General features: G+C 47.9%; 1 protein-coding gene across 1 annotated transcript in view; it reads right to left on the bottom strand.

Moving 5' to 3' along the window:
- Positions 1 to 772: 772 nt before the first annotated feature.
- The window catches only part of PRKCH (protein kinase C eta), a 125,740-nt gene continuing 101,293 nt past the window's right edge, over positions 773 to 25,219 (bottom strand). Inside the window, exons 11-14 of the mRNA XM_080394894.1 lie at positions 22,835 to 22,973; positions 21,706 to 21,894; positions 3,415 to 3,558; positions 773 to 1,929 (exon numbers count right to left, since the gene is read on the bottom strand). Of these exons, the coding sequence (XP_080251020.1) occupies positions 1,783 to 1,929; positions 3,415 to 3,558; positions 21,706 to 21,894; positions 22,835 to 22,973 (619 nt within the window). The 3' untranslated portion in view covers positions 773 to 1,782. The remainder of the gene's footprint in view (positions 1,930 to 3,414; positions 3,559 to 21,705; positions 21,895 to 22,834; positions 22,974 to 25,219) is intronic.

Below are 25,219 nucleotides of genomic sequence, written 5' to 3'. Positions count from 1 at the left end.
CTGGCTGGCTGCAAGGTGGCCAGAAGATGTCCATGGAAGGGAGGGAAGCCCAGAGGATGAAATTATGCTTACGTGAAAGCGGAGATGCAGGAAAGGAAGAGGGAGAATTGGTATAACACACAAGCACGAGGGCAAGAAGAATCCGAGGGTAACTGAACCTCTGCCCCATCTCCCTAACAGTTCCGCGGATGGTTTAGGAGTAGAAAGGACTCAATCAAGCACAGAGGGCTTGAGGGGGAGGGGTAGCACTTGTATGTAGATCTCAGCTTTGACTTCTTATTTCTAACTTGGTGTCACAGCAGGGGAGCACATACACACTGGTGGCTCGGTACTGTAATGGGGGTTGTACCTGTGTAATCTCCTTGACAAAGGCTTCTGCTCCCCTGTGTCACCTCCACAGTTGCAGTGGTCTGCTGCACCTCACCCTTCTCTCAAGTTAAAGCATATGACTAGCTTTACACAAAGATGATCAGCTTTGCAAGAGATTAGAAACCCTTCTCCTTCTCCAGTAATTCATAGCTGCCCAAGGAAGAGCCACTAATCCTGACATACAGCTTCATCCCCAACAAGGAGTGCAAAGGTATGCCGAGAGCTACAGAAAAATCATCCAACTTCCAGAAGAGCAGGGAAAGCACAGAACCATCTCCTAGAGCATCTGGTTTCTGCAAACTGCGCTGAAAAACTGTCTCAGTCTGCCTGTGGCTGAGGCTTGAGGCTGCAACTGATAAGAAGTGCCCTGTGAGTAATAAGCCCTTAAATCAAACCAAAGTCATCCTGTTTCTTAGATAATGTTTATTGTTCTCATGGCAGAAAGCTGTCTTTTTGTGTCACCTGTTGGCTGACAACTCTGCTTTCAAGCAGTCTGCCAGCCCTATGGCTCCCATTGCAATAATGCTACAAATAATTTAAGCGCTACCACTTTGGATCAAAATTTTAATGAGGCACTATACCCACAAAAGGGGCTCTGTATAGCATAATTAAATAGAAAGGGTCTAAATAAACAGTAAGGTTTTACAAGTTACGTTATAGTTGAAAACAGCTGGGAGGCAAAGAAAGGAGCATTGAAGATGCGTGATGTAAAAAGGCATTTCACAGAATGCAAACACTAAAACTTTTCATATCGCACAAACGGTAAAACACTACGAGCACGTGACCTCCCTTTGATTTGGAAGAATCTGTGCGGGGCACAGGGCATTTGTTTTTTTTCCTTCTGCTAGTCAGCACAATGAAATATTTCACATGGAAACCCAAACAGTGGCAAAGAGAGCCATTTGTCCTTCAGAAAGAAATAAATACTGCAGGAACAGGTAAAATCAGTAGGAACATCTGGTTCAGTCAGGCCATGTGATGCTGGATCACAACGCCAAAACACTGGACAGTGCTGGGACTCCTCCAAATAGTCTTGCAAACAATTAGAACTGTAACAAGTCTTTTGGCTCAGAGCTGCAAGACACTTGTTTCATGCTCATGCCTACTCCTTGAATCCACTGCAAGCGGTGACATTCAGGCTGAGCCGACCAGCTCAGCATTCAATTCTCTGTCTGCATCAGCTATTTACAATATCATGTTTGAACAACCCCTGTCAATATTTGATCCAAGAGCTGCATAAATCCTACAAACACGAGAAGGTTTCAATTTCACATTAAGGTAATGCTGAAAGTGGTGCTGCTGTATCGTGTAAAGTCAGTGCACTGTTATTCCTCGAGAATGAAATTTCTGGTAAACGTAGTTTTCATTTCATTTCCCCCCAGTCCTCTCAGCAGCCCTTTCCCAGAGCCGTAGCTATTCCTGCAGTTCTGGGCTTGTGAATGAAAAGTTTCTAAATTCATCTTGGTTTATCATTGGAAGAATTCCTTCTTCAATGGGAGTCAGAATGGGCTCCTCTTTTATAAAATCTGGATCAAAGTTGCTCACATCATCTTTGGATTTCTGTCAAATAGAAAAGACAAAGGAAAGAGATGTCAGAAGTATGTATCATCTGCTTGATCCTTACTCTGCATCTTTAATCTAGTCCTGAGTGGAATGAACCACCACCTCCATAACCCAGGCTGAACTTGCTGAAAGCTTTTCCTGGGGCTGGAGTGGTGCAGCTGAGCGCTCCCACAGAGCCTCTTACAGGGCAAAGCCTTTTAGAGCCTCTGCAGGCTCCTGACAGGGAAACGTCTCTCTGATTTAACTGACATCACCTCGGATGGGTTGCCTGCCCAGACATGGCAGGGCAGGGCACATAAATCAGTTCCCTTCTTCAAGCTGCAGCACGGACCCAGCCATTTGAAGCAGTTATCCGTCTTGTTTCCAATTAGCTGACTCCACACAGTCCCTTCTTATCTGCAGAGTGTCTCAGCTGGGCTTTGGGAAGTGGGGGGGATACACTCCTCTATGTGCAGGCCATTACATTTGCACAATAATGAATTACTGGGCCGTGGGAAGACAAATGGCTTGTGTCCTGGTGCTGGATTCCTGCGTGCCACAAAGTGGGACGGTTTACAATGCACACACACAAACGGGGCTCGTGGCACATTTTGACAAGGCGTGTGTTTTCCCTGCATCCAAAACAAGACGTTTCATTGACACTGAAGTCTAATGTTCCCAGATACTATCCAGCTCATGGTGGACTGAGGAGGCTCCCTTAGCCTTTGACTGAGGCCAAGAAACAACTCAAAAGCCTGATCTTGAGCTGCCACAGCTCACCCAAATGCCTGATCCTGCACCCAGTGATCTTCATGGAGCAGGACTGGGTTGACGGTCGCCACCAAGAGCTTGCAGAGTGACCTCAGCAGGAGCAGCGTGAGACAAAGCCTCTCCAGACAACAATTTCCAAAGGCAATGAAGCCACAGAGACAACCTTGGGAAGGCTGTCCATGGAGAGCAGCACTCTTCTATCACAAAGCATCCTTAGAGATGTGTGGCGACACTGAGAAAAGGGGCAGCATTGTGTCCTCTGCTGCCTGTCAGCCGTCTGAACCACCCAGCTGACAGTGGCCTGAGCAGGGACTACTGTGCTGGGTGCTGTACAGAGAGAAGAGAGAGAGCCTAGTTGTGAAGGGCTAGGTGGAGTGTGCAGGATGAGGATTACTTACCCTGTTTTGTATTTGGGGCAAGGCAAAGGGTAGCTAGGTGCCTGATGTGCTGCAGTTGCTTTTACAAATCTACATCTTTTGGCTGAGCTGCCTCTGCAAATCCAGCACGGAGGGGAAAAAAAGGTGACCTGTACAACGTCAGGTGGCCAACCAGCAGCCAAGCCAAGGCCAGAGACCTCACCTCCTGGCTCCTGGGCCAGGGCTTTTGTGCCGAGGCTGCCCTTCCTTCACCTCCTTTCCTTTCTCACAGGAATAAACCTGCTAACATTGCCCAGAAAAGAAAAAAACCCCAAACAACAGGAATCCCTTTCCCCCACCCCTCCTTCCCACGTACAATTCGAGGCCTGAATGGTGGCTCCATCTGACGCTGGTTCAGCAGGTCCCAGTCCAGATCTTTGAAGTAGGGGTGCCGCAGAATCGCACTCTCGCCGCCCAGCCCCAGGCTGCCCAGCCGCATGTTGGGGTTCTTTGTCATGAACTGCAAAACAAAAAGGGCTGTTTGTTTTCTCCCATCCGGCAGGGCCACAGAAGAGGGACCTATTAGCAGTTGCACAAAAGCTTGTCCTCAGCTTTCCTGTTGAACCCAGTAGCTGGCCAGACTTCTCGGTTTCATTGTACTGGAACCGCATGCAAGGAACTTGACTCACTCTCTAGAGGAAGAAGTTGGGGTGTATTTCTCCTTGGTCCTTTTTCTTTTAGTAAATCCTTGGTTACCACAATAAGAAAAGAAAGTTGAATTGCATCATTTGCAACATTATAAATGTTGCACGGTGGTTTTGGTGGTTATTTATTTCTGTATTAATTTTTCAAGAATACAAGCTTACTCTCAAACGCTGCTCACCAGCCAGCCAGGTTTTAGACTGGAGTCGGCCCTGAGCTGCGTCTTTTTCCTAAACCTCAGCCTGCTGAAGCGCAGCCAGAAGCCTACGCTTTCCTTCCTGTCATCTCGGGAAACAGAGAGGAAAATGAGCAAGGCACTGGCTTCTGGAGTCCCCCAGACGCTGAGCAGATGAGAGCAGGCAGGTGACTGTCTCCTCTCTCGACACTGAAACGCTAAAAGAGGATTTCTTTTATGTAACGTTTTTACTCTGCTACCACTGAAAAGAAATCTCCAACCTCAGCCAAAGTGCCCTGATTTGCCTTTGCCTGGCAGCAACGAGAAAAGCCGTACATCATGCACACAGCACGAGAGGGTCCCGGCGGGTGCCCTTTACATCCCGACAAGAAAGATGACATGTGAATGCTGTGGATATTTCTTAAGGAGAAGGGAAATACTGGGGGAGGAGGGGGATCCTTTTGCCAGGCAGGAAAACAGCTAGTTGGCTTGTTAATTTAGGATTATAGTTCTTGAAAAAAAATCAGTAAAAAACAATCTCTCCCCTCCCCTCAAGTATTTCTAATTCATTAGAGAAATCAGGTTATGTTTAAACTGGGAAAACAGCCGCTTTTATTTGCCTATTGAAACAGCAGCATAAAGTAAGCGGAGGTGTCCAGACGATTTCCTCGAAGATGAAAGAGCATTATGTTTAGCAAATAGCTGAACCAGCCAAACCAGACAATCGGTCACTGTTTCAGGAATGACCGAGTCTGCTGCATCTCAGCGATGGTGAAGTGAAAAGACAGGGAGGTGCAGCGGGAGACCAACTTCATTCTGACTGTAGGAGCTTTTCAGAAGGTACAAATTCTCCTAGGACGAGTGGATAAAAGGCCTAGTCATTCCCTGCCTAGAGAGAAGACAAGGAGAAGACAGAAAGCTGCCAGATTTATTTTAGAAGTCTCCCCAGTACCCTCAGGACAGCCTGAGGGGGCTTCAGAGCCAAAGCAGATGGGGCATCAGCAGCTGAGACCTTGCAGGACACCAGACTCTGCTGACATGAGCCCAAAAACCCCAGCTCCAGCCTGACCTCCTGAGCCTTTCGAGCATGTGTGCTGCCACGGGATTCCCTATAGCAGAACTGTTTTCTGCCATTCCACCCAAAACATCAGCAGAAAGAGCTGCCGAGTGCATCCAGATTTGTAAGATCAGTCCCCAGGAGAGGAGCAAAGCTGAGGTGGCTCTATGCAGCTGGGGTCTTCCCATGCTTCTCGGGACTCTTCAGCCCTCAGTCCTGCAGCATTTCCAGGGGCAGGCCCGAGGACAAGCACAACTTCTCTGTCTTCCCAACCCCTTCAACCTGTTCTTCTCCCTTTCTACCAGCAGAACCCCAACACAATTTGTTTCTCAAGAGACTCTGCCCCAAAATTTCTGTGGGCTACTGATCCCCAGACAACAGCTTGGTTTCCAAACAAGAAATGGGTCAAGCCAAAATCTCTGAGCCCTGGTTCAGACAAGCCTTTGCAAGTCTTGAACTCAAACTTCTTTGGTTTGCAAAACAGGCCAGAAATCTCCTGGCAGCCCTGTTTTTCTCTAGAAATTCCTTGCCCAGCTTCTTTGTCCCCACAGATGGGTATCTGCACCTCACCAGCTTTTATTTGCATTGCTGGAACACCTAGAAAGCTCAAACAAGATCAGAGCTTGCTGGTGCTGAGAGTGGTAGAGACCAAAACAGTCCAAAAAGACAAGACAAAAAAGAGAGAAGAGCTGGGAATAATTCCCATGTCTCCCAGCTCCTGACCTACCGCTGCCTCCATTATACCAGGAAGCTTCTGCTAAATGTGGAGAGAGAGAAAAAAAAAAAAATGAAAACAAATAATATCTCAAAAGGGCCGGTAACATGCTTTGCTTAGGTTCCCATTCATGCTCTACCATATAAGACCAAGACACAAACTGGACCGCCCATTCCCAGACCAGTTCAGAGCCCTGGGATATAAAAGTGTGTTTACATTCCTATTTGCTTGCTTTATTCCACACGATGCCAAAATTGCACCAAGCGAAGGCATCCGATGCAACAAGCCGAGAGCCAACGTAAATGCATTCCTGGCTGCTTAAAACACCTTTTTTTGTTCGGACAATGAGGATTAGGCAAGGGCCATTCCTTGAGGTGGGGCGTTTTGAGCTCTGAAGAGGTAAAACGTAACACTCAAACCAAAATGACTGTTCAAATTCAAGCAGCCAGCTCCCATGTAAGCGCCGGGCCCGCGGCCTCAGAAAGCTCAGCGGGGTAACTCCGGGCACCCCCTACCCCGCGCCAGGCGCCCACAGGAGGCAGGAGGAGAGGAAAGGCTTCAGCTTCACCCGCTGCTGGAGCACGTCCCCTGCCCAGCTGCTGTGAGCGAAGCCGGGCTGCCCCAACCCCCCTCCGAATTAATCCTTGCCTCTGACAGGGGCGCGCTGCCCTACGGGACGGGACGCCCATCAGCCAGCACCTTCCCCAGCTGGCAGGCAGGAGCTCCGTGCTGCTGCCTCTCGTGCTCTGTCAAAATTGGGCTTTGAAGCAGGAGGGTATCCAGGGCTGGAGGGACCACCAGCACCACAAACCTCCCCGGACACATTTCTCTAAGCTTGTTCCCCAGACAGCAGGACCTTGAAAGCGAATATAAGTCACACACTCTGCAAACAGTACCAAGGCAACGTGAAGAGGCCCCCTTTCATGGCAGGCAAACGCACCTAGTCTGCTTCAGCAAAAGGGTACGATATAATTTTGAAGACCAGTCGGTCCTTACCGTTGACTGAAACCCCGATACACATGTGGTACGCTGTGCTGAGACCTCTCAATTGCATCCGTGCATGGGAACCAGCCCCAAAACTGTCGCCTTTGAACGGCATCATGCGGTACGTGAAACACAGTCCTGTATTCCAGACTCCCTCAGCACCACGGCACGTTACTCTGCCCACGGATGTGCACATGCCTCCGCACCCGGGGGTTGTGACAGACAACATGAGACTGGCCATTGCTGCTCCTCCCTTACACCAAATCTCCTGATGAATTCTGGAGGCGGCAGGTCCATCACAGCCTGGTGAAGGCGGGATGTTTCCTCTGGGAAGTGGCTCCAGGCTTTATTTAGCAACTGGGCTGAAAAGCAGGCGTGCCAGCAGTGGCTCCAACAGAGCCAGTATGGCTGTTTTGCACTGGAACAGTTATATACCTCTTGCAGTAAGGCAGGTAAAATTAAAGGATGAAATTTTAGAAGCCAGTTTCCACTGAAATGAGTAACTAACCCTCTCAAACACTATTTGAATTGACCAGAAATTATTGCACTCACAAAGAAATGGATGAAGTTTTAGTTTGTGTTGTCCAGTATGTCAGGAAAAAACAAAAGACTACAATGACCTCTCAAAGGCTCAAAAGCCCATGAATCCTTCTCTTTCTCTCTGGAGAATGGCAGAGAACTGGATGAATGGCAGAGCTCAGAGGGTTGTGATCAGTGGCACAGAGTCTCGCTGGAGCCTGTAGTGTGTTCCCCAGGGGTCAGCGCTGGGTCCAGCCCTGTGCAACTCTTTCATCAGTGATCTGGATGAAGGGATGGCGTGTCCCCTAGCAGGTTTGCTGGTGACACAGAACTGGGAGGAGCAGCTGATACACCACAAGGCTGTTGCCATTCAGCGAGACCTGGACAGGCTGGAGAGGAACCTAACAAAGCCCAACAAAGGCCAGGAGGAACAGCCCCAGGCACCAGCACAGGCTGGGGCTGAGCTGCTGGAAGGCAGCTCTGCGGAGAAGGCCCTGAGGGTTCTGGTGGACAGCAAGCTGCCCATGAGCCAGCAGTGTGCCCGGGTGGCCAAGAATAGCAACGGGATCCTGGGGTGTATTAGGAGACACGTGGCCAGCAGGTCGGGGGAGGTTGTCCTCCCCCTGTGCTCTGCCCTGGTGAGGCCACATCTGGAGTGCTGTGTTCAGTTCTGGGCTCCCCAGGTCAAGAGAGACAGAGAACTACTGGAGAGGTTCCAGCTGAGGGCTATGAGGATGATGCAGGGACTGGAGCATCTCCCTTCTGAGGAAAGGCTGAGAGAGCTGGGGCTGCTTGGCCTGGAGAAGAGAAGACTGAGAGGGGACCTTAGCGCTGTATGCAAATACCTGAAGGGCTGGTGCCAAGAGGACGGGGCCGGGCTCTTTCCAGCGGTGCCCAGCGACAGGACAAGGGGCAACGGGCACAAACTGCAACACAAGAAGTTCCATCTGAATATGAGGAAGAACTTCTTTACCTTGAGGGTAACCGAGTACTGGCACAGGCTGCCCAGAGAGGCTGTGGGGTCTCCTCTGGAGACATTCAAAACCCAACTGGAGATGGCTCTGTGCAGCCTGCTGTAGGTGACCCTGCTTTAGCAGGGGGTTGGGCTGGGTGACCTCCAGAGGTCCCTTCCAACCCCGACCATTGTGGGATTCTGTGATTCTCTCTCTGCCTTAGGCAGGGCAGACATTTCTCTGCTGCAAAAGGGTGGCATCTGATGGCCCATCTCGTACTCCTCTGCTATCCAATGGCACTTTTAGCAAAGCAAACAAAGAAAATGGATATCTGAGGAACTTAATTAGAAGTTCAGCCTTCATCTCTGAGGTAAGTAGCTGGAGCCTATACCCACATCTCTGGCCCTGTAAGAGGCACTCCTGCAGCAGAAGGGGTAAGCTGAGTGCCCAGAGCACACAGACGCTGCCCTCCGCACACATGCAGGCTGAGCTGGGGAAATGTTTTCAGAAGTGCAGCTAATATTTCACCTGAACCCTTCAGCTGCATTCAGAAGCAGTTGGGAAATGTCTTAAAAAGCGTTGGCTGTTCCTGGCATCCATGGGAAGCCACAGTTTGACTCTTGCTTCACAGGCTAGATAGCGCTAAATGTCCTTCCAAGTACAACCCTCCAGGTTTTCAGAGGTGATGAGAGAAGATGTTCAGTAAAAAGTTTTTTTGTGGCAAAATGTCATCTCCTGATGTTTATTAAGTAGCTCTAATTTTGCACGATAATCCAGACTCTAGCATGAATCTCAGCCTCTGGCACACAGAGCTCAGTGAAGAAACACAGAGAAAAAAACATTCAACACTAACAACAAGGCAAGCCAGAGATTCCTAAGCAAAAAGAAACATGTAATCGCCAAAATCCATTATGACTCCCAGCAAAACCAACAGCAAGACTATCAACCTTAAACCTGAACCTGGCCGTCAAGCGCTGGCTCTGTGATCAAATCCAACCGTGGGGAATTATCCTGTTCCTGGTGTAAAGAGCCTCTTGGGAGCCTCCTCAGGCTGCGTCCCTTTGGGCTACACCAGCTGGCCGAGCAGCAAACTTGAGCAAGGCTCTTGCTGACCTCAGCTAACCCTCCCCGCAGCATCGCAGCCAAAACCAGCAGCTGGAATGAGCCAAAAACATGACTTCACGAGATCGTTTGAAAACATTTACTGAAAGAGAATGCAGCAAGCCGTGACAAGAAATTAAAAGCTGGAGATTAGTCCACGGAGGGCCTGTGAAGTTACCAGGAAAAAATGCAGACATAGCAGTGCCAACCATGAGGAAAAGTCTGCGTCAGCCCCAGGAACTCAGCCCATGAGCAGGTGAGGGGAGAGCAGAGGACCCGCACTGGTCCTCCCTTTCACCCACTACATGGCTCAGACCATGCTGGGAAGGGCTCCAGTTCTCCCAGTCTGCTGAACAAGGCTGTACTGGACTTCTTCAGCACTGTTTAGGTGCAGTGTTGCAACTTCTGTCTCAAGAGGCTGACTTTGCAAATCAGTCTAACGGCCTGCAAGTCAGTGAAAAGATGTTTGCACAGAAAGCAGATGCTTCCAAGCATTAATGTCCTCAAATCTGCAAGTTCCCTTTCTCAATACTGGGAATCCCTGACAGGTTTTACCTAACTCATGTACGTGCTACTTGCATCAGAATAATTAATTTCATGAGTAATATCATAGTGACTAGATTATGACAAATTGTGCCGCATTCTAGGAAACACCAAGGAACCCAGACCCTTTCACAGAAGTAATGCACTTCAGGAAGAGGAATACGGCTTTCTGCTCAGCCACTCCCTTCACACTGTCAGCCCTCTGGACAAGGAAGAAATCGTTATTTCTTGTATTAAAGTAAGTCTGAGATGCACCAGCTCTCATCAGGACTCCACTGCCCTGGGCAGGGTGCATTTACCTTGGAAGAGAAAGCCTGTGCCCCAGGGCAGCTCATCTTTCAAATGCAAGCGCAAAGCAGGGGTGGAGGGTATCCCCCATCTTACAGGCAGGGAACAGAGACCCAGAGAAATTCATCACTTTATCTTGCCAGGAGCCCAAGGGCAGCCCGTCACGGATACAATGGCAGACCCTCAGCCTCACCTCTCCACCACACCACATGCCTCAGAGGAACCTTGTTCAGGACTGTACAAATGCAAGAGTCAAGCCCAAACCATTAAAGGAAAGCAAGATCTCCCTGTTCATGGTATTAACATTTCCTGCCTGTTGGTGTTTCTCTCGTGTCACTACCAAAGTGAAAAGCAGCAGCAGCACAGGAGATGATCGCCCTGAAGTCTCCCCTGTAGTAATGAGGGAGAGCGGGAAGATCAGGAGATACCCAACATGGTCGCCTTCATTAAGATTCATGAGCTAAACTAACAGGGCAGAAATTAACTCGAAAGGAAATAAGATTTCTCAAAGATCTATTTGATCTCAGACAAAAGGGAATCATTATATAAATAGAGTAATTACTTTAATTAAGGTTTCTCTCCATGAATCTCTCGACTGAATGCTGCAGTGCCGAAAAGAGTTTGGCTGCCTATTATGTAAGGCAAACAAACCCGCAGTCTGCGGTTTCATTAGCCTTCATCCACCCTAAACAAAGGAGAAGAAGGATGGCTCTATGGCTCCATCTCTTAATGCATTATTTTTAATGACTGGAAGCCAGTAGGCATTAGCATAGCAGAAAGACTTTTTTTTGCCTTCTTTGTTTTTTTTTAAAATAAAACGTTGCTCATATTGAGCCAGTCTTGTCTTTTGCTCTCTTAGGCAAGGAACCCATCACTCTCCATCACAGCCCTACTGGGGTGATGCTCCCACGCATGCCTCACGTCCCCGTACGAGAGCAATAATACACAAGGGGGTTATGGGGAGCAAGGGAATTGGCACAGCCTGATTTCACTAAATGGTGTCAGCAGAAGCTCCACGGCCCTGGGAGCAGGGTGGCTGGAGAGCTCTCCCATGGAAGTCCTCACACTGAGGGCAGCTCAGCTGGTGCCTGGTAACTTAAACCGCAGCAATTTGGCTGTGGGTGTGAGCCAGGCACTGGGGAGCCCAAGTCCTACTGAGCTTCAGTGAAGATTGTGCTGCTGAGAACAGGACTTGGAGTCACTGTGGCTCTCCCGAATGCTACCTCTGTTTTAAACTGTGATTTGCTCTGCAGCCATTAGAGGCCACGAGGCGTTTTGGCTTCCTACCCTGCACACAGCAGGATAGACTGCTAGAAGCCCCGATTGTACCAATGCAATTCATCTTGGTGCTGAGCCAGAATGCGACTCACACATGCACAGGATGCTTCCACCCTCATGCTGGGGTTCTGGCTACAGAAAACGGTGAACAGGTGAAATCCTTCGTTGCAGAGAAGCTCCAGTGAGTGCAGTGCCAGGGCTCAGAAGTACAAGACTGCCCTGAAAGCATCTCAGGGAGGTGGCGGGGGAGGTGGGGGGTGGTGTTGTGGGGTGGAGAAGAGAGAGAGATATCTCCTTTATTTTCTTTTCCAGATAAAAAAGGAATGGGAAGGGAGGTAAGAAACAGTCTTCATCCTGCTTCTAAAAGCCAGAAGACTGTAACTAAAAGCATGACAGCGGTCACACACTTCATGTGCCAGCCGCAGGCAGGAAGGACAAAATGTCAGTGCAGTGGATATTAGGCAGGTTAAGTTTGATCTCACTTTCCCCTAGTGCAGACATGGCTGCTCAACGCTGCCCAGCCAAAGCTCGAGGAAACAAGGACTAACTGTATTGCACACCGTGCTGAGCAAGAGAGAAAAGGAAAATAAACCAAGGTAGACAGGGCAACTCACATGCGGGACAGACACATCTGGCTCCAAATCTCCTAGTAGTGTAAACTGATGTAACTTTGCTGACTATCACCAGGAGAGAATGTGGCCCAACATATGGGAATTAAATGCTGTCTGAATAACTCAAATTTCCTTGCTGTGATGAAATCTACCTGTTTTCCCACCTCTCCCCACTCATCAGCAAATAACTCATCAACACTAATGCAAAATGAAAAGGCCACAAGTATCAAGTGCATATTGGCTTCTGATGATAGGTAGTGATTTTCGACACTCCTGCCTTTAGTACTCCTGTAATAATTAATAATAAACAGAAATTAATTTTAGTCATTAGATGTATGGAATATCTAACATAAGTTTTGGTCAAGATTTCACTCCAGAAATCTGTGTTTTCAGAACTGATGAATCAACCCCAGTTCCCACGTGGGTCACCAGCTGCACAGGCTGCTCAGACAGTATCAAGCTCTGGCTGCTGTTTTTAAATTACCCCAATTGGACTATAGGTACAACATGGGGATATGGAGGTCAATTACTAAATCAATACATCAATCAAAGTAACATAAACATGGAAGGAGAATGAGCATTGCACTTGTTAACAGACTGGGGGCATGATCCCACTCTCATTTTAAGCAGCGGTAAAATCTCCCTGGGGTTGCCTGGAAGAACAATTAATCCTTTTCCGATAGTCTTGTCAAGAGGAACTGGGAATCTATTACACAGCCCTGGGTGGCCTATTTACATAGGGTCAAGTACAAAGGGGACTAAAGTGCCCCTCACAAACCTGTAAAGGCCAACTAAGGGGGGGAAAAATCACAGGAAAATACTTCAAAGGAGCTTTTTTGTTGTCTTGGTCATATTTTGATTCTTTTAATAGCAGGTCAGAAAGTTCAAAGCTGGAAGGACGAGTAATACCTACAGCCCTGAACAGCTTGGGCACTCAAGAGATTTGTTACCCCCATAGCGGTGCTGGGACCTCCCAGTTAGATGGACTGGCCCCCGCCACCGGGGGCTGCACAGCAAGAGCTGGTCCCGTCATCCAGTGATCATTCCCAGGTTCTCAAGGGAATCCTTGGGCCTTCCCCTAAGGCTGGATTTTAACAGACTTCACCAAAACTCCTGTGAGGGGCTATAATCGCACTGTTTAACTGTGGCAGAGCTGAGAAGGGAGCCCAGACCACGAGTCTTGGGCTCGGCCACGGGAATCACTCCTTCCCAAGCACCTAGGAGCGAGCAGAAAAAGAAGAGCAGGAAGACAAAGTCAGCACAGTGAAAGCTCCTTCGCTTTTCTTCGCATTCCTGGCAGGAAAGAGGAGGCTGAGTCACACCTGGCAGTACAATAGGCTGGGTTAGGAGCTTTTCTTATGAGGCACATCTGAGCCTGCACACTGTGGACTTAAACATGAAGCTAATTTCAGCCTATTGCAAAGGGAAAGGTAAAAGACCTTGGGATGAATTTAGCCTTGGCTGGAGATGGCTTTAGCTTTCTTTCATGGTGAATTATTCAGAAGCACGGGACTACTACTTTGGGGAAGAGGAGCGCTTCAGAAAAGGGTGTGATCAATCTGCAGAAGAGAATAAAATCGCCGGGGAAAGCTATTTGTTGTTTGAGCATTAGGAGGCAAAGAGTAGGAGACAGCATGTTACAGAGATGGATACGCAAGCTCAGGCAAAAGAGGTAAGGCTGCAATCTGTGGTGGAGCATAGCCTCGCCACTTCACCACAGTGTATGTTCATGGCAAAAATGGGCCAGATGAGAGATCACTTGAAACTGCAGACCTCCTTCCCTGCTGGGAAACGACAGGCTCCGGTGTCCTGCTTTTGCAGCAGAGGCTTTGGAGCCAACCAGGAAATGCAAGATGAAAGCATGTCTAAAAAACAAAGGAAAAATGTGTACACAGATCCAGCAAAGAGCTTCACAGAGAGATTTATACATCGGCCTCACTCTGACAGCAAAAGCTCAATCAAACTGTGCAAGAGGATTTATGGAGCCTGCCAACTCTGAAGAGGTGCCAAGGAGAATGATTTATTGGCATATTTGAAGGCATTTTTAATATCTATCTGCCTTTGTTAGCATGCTCCTCAGCTCCGAGGATAAAGCAATGAGCTCATCTAGTTCCCTCTTTGATTTCAGTGGGTCCACCATTGTATTGTTCCTTTTCCTTTTAATCTTTGTCTAAAAAAATACTCCTGGCATCTGGTTCATTCAGAAACAAGTTCATTCTGGCTATTCCAGCACTGCATGTGAAACAGATTATCTGCCTTTTTCTGCCTGTTGGAGAGAGAGAACCTGGCTCAGATCTGTAGGATGCAAGTATGAAGGAGAGATACACGCCTCATGCACAGGGACGTAAACGTAGCCCCATTTCACACCTCGTAAGTGTTTAGGAGAGGACTGGAAAGCACAAACACAGGGGTTTGGTCTGGCTCACACAGTGGTCAAACTGACTGCCCAGGACTCGGGGAAAAGGTGAGGCACGAAGGCAGGAGGAAGCACATACGTATTGTGCTTGGATGTGCCAAGCAAAGCACAGCCCAGGTATTGAGTCATGCGCTGCCTGCTGCAGCATGCAGGGAGGATGCAGACACCCACCGTGGTATGTGAGCTGATGACAGCCCGTTCTGACCTCCCAGTACCCAGGGGTGTTGGGCCCCAAGCGAGTGCAGTGTATGAAGAGAATAAACTCCTCCAAAGTTCAGAAGACCTCACCCTCTGTGCTGACGTTAAGGGTGAGCAGCTGCGGCAAGTCAGCAGCTTGGACCATCCACATCTCTCCTGAACTTAGACATCCTTGTCAGCAGCCCAAAACCTGCCTTTCCCCTCCACTCCTCTGTCACAGCAGACCGCTCACTTTGACTACGTTAAAAAATCTGCCTCTTTCTGCTGTAAAAACCCTGGCTCTCTGCGTCCTCTACTCATAACGGCATTTTCAAGTTGCTTTCAGCGGTGGCACCAGCCTGGTTCAGCACAGAGCCCTCACCACCTGGAAAGCCTTTCCAAAGATAAGCTGCAGCACGCACAGGAGGGTTCCTGACGGAGGGTTTGGCAGTCACGGTGGTAAGGGCATGCAGCACCGCCGGAGTCAGTCAGGGCTCTGCTGGAGCTGTCACCCTGCACCCAGACAGACTGGGCTGCCCCATGCTCTGACCAGGCAAGAAATAATCCCCCCAAACCCTGTGCTCCCCAGGGAGCCCTGGATGTAACTAACACACACACACTCTAATCAAATTTATCTCACATTAGGAGCCATCACTTAGAATTCCTGAGAAACAATGGGAAAGACTGATCATGTTCACCAGAAGGAGGGGCAGAGGAGGGTACCCTTCAACTTTACTTTTTTTTCTCATCTAGTATCATCTGCAAATTTAGGGAAGAAGAAACCATAACATACACACACACGCATTTTCCTAACTGCTACTTATTTCTGTGTATGCATACGGATACAAAAAGCATTTCTACAACTTACCACCACCATTCCCTAACCTAACCTCTTGTTTTAAGGTAGAATTTGGCCACATTTTGAAATAATATCCACAGGCTTCCCTCCATCAACTCCAGAAAAACTGCTGGTGGAGCAATACACTACTAATTATAGTACCTCGTGGGGAAGTCTCTTGTGTGTGATGGTTACTGGAGTGACTGAGGGACCTCAGGCAGCCTCCTATTCACTCCTCTGGGCAGCAAAGGAATGACAAACTTCTGTAGAAAGTTTTGAGTGGCTTTTTTAAATAACAAGATGAAAACTGGCTGAGCTGTTGGGGAAGGGCCCCCATACCTCTCTCCTGCTGAAGCGCTGTCTGCACTGCAACCTTCCTGAGCCCCCTTCTTGCTCTCCAGAAAAGCACATATGTGCTGCCTCCCAGCAAAGGGGTCGGTTCCACCACCGGTGAGCCCTCAGCGTTGAACATTGCTGTGTATGCTTGCTGTACAAGCAAGGCAAAAAACCTAAGGAACTAACTAAAAGTTCTAGTTTCTGGGTATCAGTTGTGACGTGGGCTGACAGGAATGGGAAGAGGCTTTTTCTTTCTAGATCAGGGTTTTTTTGACTTCTTGATCGAGCTTCAAGGCTGTCTGGAGGCAAAGGGGATTTAAACTGTGGCACATTTAACCATTCCCCCTCCACCTGTTCCCGAGAACCACGCAAACTCCCTACAGGCTGCTGGCAGAAGCTGGGAAGGAAATTCTCACTCCCTCACCTTGTGCTCCAACAACTGAAAATGAGTCCGTAGAACAGGCTGTCAGAGCAGGACCTGGCTCCTGCCAACCCAACAGAGCATCACTATTGCTGGGGCTGAGTCAGAAGCACTAATTCCCACTTGATGTTAACCAGACCTTAAGCAAGTCTGCAAGAGCGAAGTCTAAAGGAGGAAGAGGGGGTGGAGGGGGTTGAACATATTAAGACTTTAGTGGTGCTGTTGGGGTACAGATAGTGTCAGGGTATCCGGAGTGGGGGAGGTGAACTCAGTGACACAAAGCAGCAGAGTTCACTAAACCAAAGTACTGGCCTTCTGAGTTAGTATCACTTCCAGGCTATTGTTCTCGAGAAAAACAGATAAAAGTTTTTATTTGCATCCTCGGTACTGTATGGCTGGCGTCATTCTCCTCTGAAATACGGGTCACCAAAAGGGCTGTCAAGCACTGGAACAGGCTGCCCAGGGAGGTGGTTCAGTCACCACCCCTGGAAGTATTTAAACAAGATGTGTAGATGTGGTACTTGGGGACATGGTTTATGGGTGGGCTTGGCAGTATTAGGGTAATGGTTGGGCTTGACAGTCTTAAAAGGTCTTTTCCCACCTACATGAATCTGCGATTCTATGTTTGGCCTCAGCTGAGCTCTCTCATCTTTCAAGCCCTCTTGCTCCTCGCACTAATCCACCAAGCTTCCTCCAAGCTGTCCCACCTGCGCTGGGGAGAGCACAGGCTGCTAAAATCACAGCCAGTTTGCTCTGCACCTTCCTCTTTTCTTGCCTGGTGTTTATTTGTCACACAAAAACCACCTGGAATGGGGCATAACCAGTTTTGCCCCATCTCTTATTTCCAGTAGTATTTTCTTCAAAATGTACGTTTTTAGCCAGCTGGAGAGAGAACAAGCTTTAGTCTCATTTGTGTCCCCAAAATATACAGCTACAGACAAGGCTGCCGAAGCCTTGCTTTTGGAAGGAGGAGTTCAGCTAGGCCAGAAGTGTTTCAGAGCTCACATTAAGACTGGAGGCTGGCACACAAACACTGAGACACCCTCACTTCGGCAGACTCGGCTGTGACAGGAGTTCAGAAACCCAGGGTGCAGGAGGCACAGCAACGCTGACACTTCCCCAGGGAGATGCTTCTTTCTATCCCTGCTGTTACCTGGCTCTGAGAGTGAAAAGCTGCAATCGTTCATCCGAGTTTCCAAGCCTTTGGGCCAACCATTGCTGCTCCAGACCATCAGTCCATGGAGCGATGCAACAGGCTTAGCCCTTTTCTCCTCATCTGAAACCAGGCTTGGAAAGGAAAATCCCTGCAGCTTTCCCTGTGAATTTGCTTCCCATTACGCCATTGACTTTTGAGACCCGATTTTCACTGTGTGCCTTCATTCTCCCCTCCAGCGAAGCCTGACTGTGAGCAAGACAGTGTGACCGAATCGCATTTGAGAAAGTCATACATGAAGTGAGCGAAACATGCTGCCAAAATACCACCCGCTTATGGGAAACAAGAGGATTGTATTTCGCTTTGCAGTTCACTCAGCTGAGGCCCAAAGCCTCTGCCTGCCAGGAAAGCCATCCTCTTCGCTCAAGCCCTTTTTGCTAGCAACAATTTATAAACTCAGAACATCAACATGCTGTAACAAAGCAATCTCCGGCTGCACTCCCACTGTAAAAGATACGGTGCGGCAGTCTCTGGCCTATGCGTGCTCACAAAGTTTCCCTTTCACAGTCTCTTCATCACCACACACACTGGTGACTACTCTGTCAGCTGATAGCAAAGAATATTTGAAAGACTTTCTTTTACAGATGCAAACAATACCTCCACTGGCATAAACTCCTTGAGAATGCATTCAGGTTGGGCTATGGAGAAATCTTTTTTGGGGGAATCAAAATCAAAGCAAAACTTATGTTTTGAATGAGCTGAAGTGGTCTGAATCCATTCAGCAGTAATTCTCCTTTTCTGCACTTTTTTTACTCTCACGAGAACATCCTTGCCCAGTTTGAATTGCTCACACAAGCAGGGGAGACAGTTGGAGTCCTCTCTGCCTGACTTGAACCATCAATACCTAAATTGCCCAGTGACACAGACAGGCCAGGGTACCTGAGTGAGGTTTTCTACTTCCCTTCTCTGGGAGTACTGACTCCAGCAAAACCCTGGTGATTTACACTGATTCAGCTCTGCCCTACTCTTCCCCCAGCTCTTGAGGAAAAATATTGAGGAAAAAAAAAACAACCCAGCAACAAGCCCAAACATTAAAAAGTGAAATAGATAAAACCTTCTTTTTCTAGAGCACAAGTATTTCTACTTTCAGTTCTAAACAATGTCCCAGGCCATCATGGTTGGGTTTGTTTTCCTTGGTAGCAGTGCTCAAAAAGACACCAGGAATACCCAGCGACCTAAATGAGGTCCTAAGGATGTATTTGGGTTATTACCAGGAAACTGCAAAGCTGAACTGGATGCAACCTTCAGAAATCAGGTGGTTTCTGATGGGGGGAAATTGGTAAAGCACAATTATGGTAAACAAAAGCAAAACAAAATAACAGCATCTGTGAAATGGGTCCTAAAACCTATTATCCTTGTTTACAATGAAGCTCTTCATGAAAGCAAACAGATCAAGTGCTTTCTAAACCTAGACATATCCATTTGTACAGCATCCCTAAACACCTACACCTAATTGCATCTTCCTGGCAGAAGAATTTCATTTTTGCTTCAGAGGTTTGTACCACTCAAGACTAAGCAAATTCTCACTAGTCCTGTTCAAGGTTAGAGGCCAGAACTTTTAGTGAGGGGATAATCCATTTATTAAGGCTATTAAGGCCTTAGCCCACAATACAAGAGACCTCAGGTTTAATTCCCTGGTCTTCCACAGGCTTCCCATGCCATGTAATTACTTACAATCATTTATGCTACTGCAGTAGTTGAGTGCTCTGATTTTCTAGAGCTCTTAATGTCATGGGTTAGAAAGCACTGTCACAGCTGTAAATCAGGGAGCTCAAGTTCACACCTTGTTGGAGGTAAACACAGTAGCAGTTAGAAGAGATGCTCACATAGTAATAATTCTGTATCTAAGAGAACTCATATTAGCATCAGAAGTCTGTGAGAAAAAAGTATCTACATATTTAGCAGCTAGAAAATCTACCATCTTCCTTCATAAAAAAGCCACAAGGGAACAAAAAAGCCAGGTTCACCACTCTGTGTCACACCTAAGAACACTGATCAAACTTTATCAGTATACTGCAAACGTAATACCTCAGTAGTGATCACATTTGTCATCATCCAAAAGAAATCAAAGCGCGTGGGGTGTTTACATTTAAATGTAGAACCCCAGACAATCTCATGACAGGATGTTTCCTTCCCGTTAAAGCCAACATGCTCTGATGCCTCTAAAAGCTCAGCATAAGAAAGAGAGAAGGAAATGAGGAGCTCTTCTAGCAAGCAGCTCTTGATGCCAAAGGCAGCCACTGTGAAGTTGCAGAAATTCAGGCTCTAGCCAGCTAGCGTCAGTGGTGTAAAATCAGATGCAAAAGTCACCTCCAGGCAGCAGGCACCCAGGGAACAGAAACACTGAAGAACTGAAGGTCCATTAAAAATTTCAATTGCAAATTCTCACTAGTCAAATCACAAGGCTCCTGGTTAATGCCCTAAATTTCAGCCTTTTTCCAAAAGCAGACATAGCGCAGCGCTTCTCTCAAGTAATAAGGGTGTTTCAGGGAGGCAGTTCTGCTTTACTGTGGGTTTCACCAGCAACACAGGATACAGCAGACAAGTGGAGTGGCTGGAGAGGAAACCTTTTTCAGGCAAGTAGCCAGCAACTGTTAAGTTGACTGTGCAGTTTTGGAGACACTCAGCTGATCTCTCTTTAAATTCTTAGCTCCCTCCTCGATTCTGGCCTTTTCTCCAGTGCCTCCCATCATGCTGCCTGCCTGTTAATCACAGAAGGGACCTGCTGTTGAAAGTCGGGCTCTGAACGTGAGCTACAGCAGCCTGGGGTGACTGCGGCTTGTGCTGGCTGTTTCTACAACGTTCCTATCAGAATTAAGAAAATAAGTGTTTCATCAAGAGGCTAAACCACAAATCATATTTTATTATACCCTGAAGCTTCTGCTACGATGCGCATCTATCTGACCACATTTTACCTCCATCTCTAAGATACCTGTAACAAATCCACTGCTATTACTTGTCACCGCAGAAGAGGAACTGGCTCAGGCATTCAAGAGTCCCAATCCAACATGAACGCTGCTCCAGAAGCTGCAATGGGTCTGAACTTTATTTTTTTCTTTTAAACATGTTGCAGGTTATTTCCAAAACCCAAGACGGCCTTCAGCATGACAAACTATCACTCCTGAGTTCAACCTGTGATTTCAAAGCACAACCCCTTGCACCTCTTCAAGAAGTGGATTTTGTTCTCGGTTGATTTCTGTGGAATTTATTACATGCATTTTCAGCTACAGAAAGTAGTTGCTCAGTTCATATACAACAGAAACCTTTCAGTAGAAAACTCCCAGATTGTTGCTACTGAATGTCTGATGGAAACAAACTCTCCTTCCTTTAAATGGTCCCATCATTCATCACCCCATTTCTCTGGGTCAGCGCTCCACAAGTTACTCCGAATTACTACCTTACCCAGCTATTTCTTAGACCCTCTATTACCAAATATTTAGTAGTACCCAGTCTTAAACGCATCTTTGTTCACAGTGCTTTTGCAAGGAAAGGGAATACTCTGACCCTTCTCCCTCCACAGGGAGCTTAGAGATATTAAGTGATTTGATCAGGGAGGCAGGAAGAAGTCAGTAGCAGAACAGCCCGGTTAGGTCTCCTGATTTGTAGGTTAATACCCTTGTCATTTAATCACCTTTTGATTCATTACAGTAAAGGCAGGCAGTTCCAGTGAACTAGGCACTGTTTGTACATGCGCAACCTGAAATCTTAAAAAGCTTCAGTCCCGTGTCACAGGCAAAGATGTGAGGCACATCGATAAGAGAGCTCCTGGTAGATCTAGGACTAAGTGCAACCAGCAACAGCTCTCCTCAAACTGTTTGCTGTACAGCCCCACTTTTTTTCTCCCAAACATGCAAAAATCAAAAACCTGTCTTCATATGCAGGCAGACAGCAATCCCTGGGGATGGATGACATTACCAACAGTCAGCACAAAGGATTATCATGAAGACTTCACTTCTTTGCAACTCCAGTCGCATGGAAATCATATGGTCACTACTGATTAAATACTGTGTGTACCTGCTGCTTCTGTTCTGGAAGATGACCATATGTTGTAAATCATTAAGTCAGCAGGGGAATACCCAGACACACAGACATGCACACACTTTGCTTGCCAAGTTGGCTGCTGAACCGTATAAAGGACATAACTATGCAAATACACTTAAGTGTGTCAGGGCTTTATTTGTTTGGGGTTTTTATTTACCCTTCAGTCCAAGATAAGAAAAGGGTCAGGGTCATGATAACCACAATTTCTGAGTACCCACACTCCAACTCTGTATTCTTTTGCTGGATTCAGGCTGAAGAAAGCCAGGACAGAAAGCACACAAATAGTCAAAGGAACTCACTGCTTTGAGGATTGCCACTGCATCCTGCTGGAGCCATGTCGGATAGACAACTTCATCATTCAGAATGGCCTCGAAGAGGTCATCCTCATTCTCTGCCTCAAAGGGCGCATGGCCACACAGCATCTCGTACAGCAGCACACCCATGGCCCACCAGTCCACGTCAGGGCCATACAGCATCTCCTGCAGGATCTGAAGGAGGGATGGGAAAGAAATATCAGCCCCGAAGCTTCTTAAACTGAGCAGGGGAGGAAAAAGTATTTGGAAATACTACCACAGAAGTTCTCGCTATGCCCTAACAGTGTGCTCTGCTAGGCCGGCTGTATGTCCAGGAACATATAGGTTCTCAAGCTGGGAACCCCCAGAGCAGCACAAAAGTACATCAGATACATTAAGTAAGGGTTGAACTAGCTTAACTGCTCACAGGGTCACCTGGGAAACGACGCTAGGGCTTAGCAGGAGGAGAAGAGGCACTCCAGCAAAACTGTCTGAGCCTCAGAAGCAGCAGAGCAGCCATGTGTGCGGGTTGACATCACCTCTTCCTTGCGCCTGGGAAGAAAATGCTTACCTGGCTGTAACAGCAAGGCTTTCAGCTGGAGAGGGGAAGAAGTGTGAGTGTGTGAGAAAGGGACAAACACCAACCACAGACAAAAATTCAATTGTGTTGAAGAAGAATCCGAAACCCTGTCAGAACATCTAGCAGCATCTGGAGGGCAGCTGTTAGTTAAAGAGGTGTTTATTAATTTTGTAGTGAGATTGGGGAATGACAGGCAACGGGAGAGGGGAGAAAAAGGAACTGGGAAATACAGGCGAATTCAATCTCCTTTCAAATCAGACTGGGCCATTATCTGCATGTGTGTCTCAAGATTTTTGCAGCTGTGCCTCAATTTTTCACCTCACATGTCCTAAAGAAAAATATAGGCTTATCTCAGTGCCTACAGCAGCCTGAAGTTTCCTCGTGCTTTGCTTGCACAAGGGACTGATAACACAAGCATACATCTAGGAGGAAATCTTGCACCTGGCACTCAAAGTGTAGCTGATGACACCAGAAAGTACACGTGCTGTTCCAAAGCTAACCTAAGCTTTTCATATTGTAACCAAGTTTTCCTGGCCAAAGCCAGGTTTCCTATACCTCTGGAGCGATGTAGTCCGGTGTACCGCAGAAGGTGGCTGTGGTAATGCCATTGTGAATGCCCTCTTTGCACATTCCGAAGTCTGCCAGCTTGCAGTGACCCTCATGATCCAGCAGCACGTTATCCAGCTTCAAGTCCCTGCAACAAGAAGCATTCATCAAGTCACTACATGCTTGGAGCAGCCCCAACACAAATGGAGGCAGCATCCCAGGCCTCAGAAGCTTAACCTGTAAACTGGACAAGCCTAATCATCATAAAAAAAAATAATAAACAGAAGTCATGCAGGAGGGGGTTTCTTTTGCTTCGTCTCTTACAAAAGGGAGGGAGGAATAGACGTCCTGCTGAACTGCAGTTAATATGGGCAGGTGCTATACAAGTTCGCCCACATGGCTTTCCAAACACACCGCAAGCCTGGCTGGCAGAGCTCCTGCTCATTTAGCTCTGGGACTCACTAGAGCAGAGGTTGCCAGAGCTGTCAAATTGCGTAACGATGTTATGATGCAGCAAAACGCACCGTATAGGACATGCTCTGATTCAGCAAAGCACCACGCTGGGAGCGCACAGCTGAAGCTGAGGAGGCGTGCAAGGTCTCTTCAGAGAGGCAGCAGGTCCCCTCTCCTCCTGAGGTGGGGGGTTAAGTGCCAGGCTTCCCTGTATCAGGGCAAACCTGACTGACAGACCCCACCTGGAGCGTTATCCAAGCTGTAAAGAAAAGAAATTCCCTGCTGACACCACACCACACGGGCAGGGGGCATCTCTGGCCAGCAGGGGATACCTCCATCACAACGCAAAGTGTTGAAGAGTCCCCTCAGATATATTGATTCCAGCAGGACTGCACTAATGCAAGAAATGAACACCCCCTGTAGTGCTTATCAGGGTGGGGACCTCCTTGTCACTGTCACAAGAGACCTGCAGCCCAGCAAGCTGCAGAAAGGCACATTTTCCAATACGTCACCTCTAACAGCCTAGGAACTCCTCATCAAAAGCAGAGCTGCCGAAATGAGAGCGCCCTAACAAAGCTTATCAGCCTGCCTGACCTTGAGATTGCCTGAGGGAATAGCCCACGGTCAGAAGCACTGTCAGGAACATGACCAGCAAGCACGGGGTCATCTGCAGACTTAGGCAGTGCCTTCCTAAAAATACACAACAGCTCTCTTCAGCTGCCAGACAAGCTCTAGGCACCATCACAGACAGAGGAAAGGAGCTCTGACAGGAGCTCTGTGCAGTACAAACAGGTCACACAGGTCATTTTTTTAACTGTCTCAGGTATTGGCCCAAGAGCTGCACAGAGCCCTCACAGCAGCTCCAAGGCAGGGAAGTGTGACCATCACCAGTTTTCTGAGATGGAGGACATCTTACAAGCCTGCACAAAGCCACTGCCAAAGTCATTCTGATGCCCAGATAAGGATCAAATAACTAAATATATTTGAGGGTCTCAGGGTCCCTCCTTGAAATCCCTGCTGGAACTTGATCCGTTTTGCCCAGTGATTGGACATCTATTTCCCCAGGAAGGGGGAGCAATGGGGAGGGTGGTAAACACAGGTGATGACACCTACGTATCAGTATGAAAATGTATGGGTGAGCTGAAATCTGAATCCAGCTCGATCCTGTTCATCCTCCATCTATGATCTTGAAGTGAAAATTAGGGGGTCGATTGCTCTGTTGTGCATTGGCATTTCTACAGTCAGCACCAGCACCCTCTCTGGCGCTTGAGACAGCTCTCCCTCAACCTCAGTGTTGCAGTGGAAAGATGAATGACGCATTGTGCTAGACAATCAGAGCCATATTCCGTCCCAAAGAGATAAGAAGAAGTATTAATAGCCTCACTTGAACAGATGGGAAAGCGAGGGGCAGAGGTTAAGCAATTTGCCCATGTCTCCCAGAGCCAAGACTGAACACCAGCTTCCTGAATTCCAGCTCCAGATCTTTATCGCAAGATCATACATCCTCTCCCTTCAACACGGCATGGCAACACAAGTCAGCAAAAAGCCCCCTGCAATGACGCTGCCCTTCCCAGCAGGCCCACCGGCTACCTGGTGGCCAGTGAAATCTGGATGCTGAGGACAATGCCCATGACTGTCTTATGCTGCAGTGTTTGCTCTGGGTGGGACGCTCAGCAGAAGACACTCATTTTTCCTCTTCTGAGAATCAGAAATGGCTACTAAGACATGTGGGCAAAGGCTTGTCCTGGAAAGACTTTAGGCGAGCACAGTGAGAGGTATTGTACGTGCCCGCCCATGACAGTACACCTTCAGCAGCAGTTTACAGCCAAAGCTCCTGTTGCTCTTCCCTGTGGTTCCTGGCAGCACAGGGAAGCCCTCCAAGCATGAAAGCAGGCCTTGTTTCCAAGAATCTGTAATGATGTGGTTGAAATGTTCAGTTTA

The sequence above is a fragment of the Falco punctatus genome (genome assembly GCF_963210335.1).
Source record: "Falco punctatus genome assembly, chromosome: 7".
Classification (NCBI taxonomy): Eukaryota; Metazoa; Chordata; class Aves; order Falconiformes; family Falconidae; genus Falco; species Falco punctatus.
This window is presented reverse-complemented; position numbering and strand designations above follow the sequence as displayed.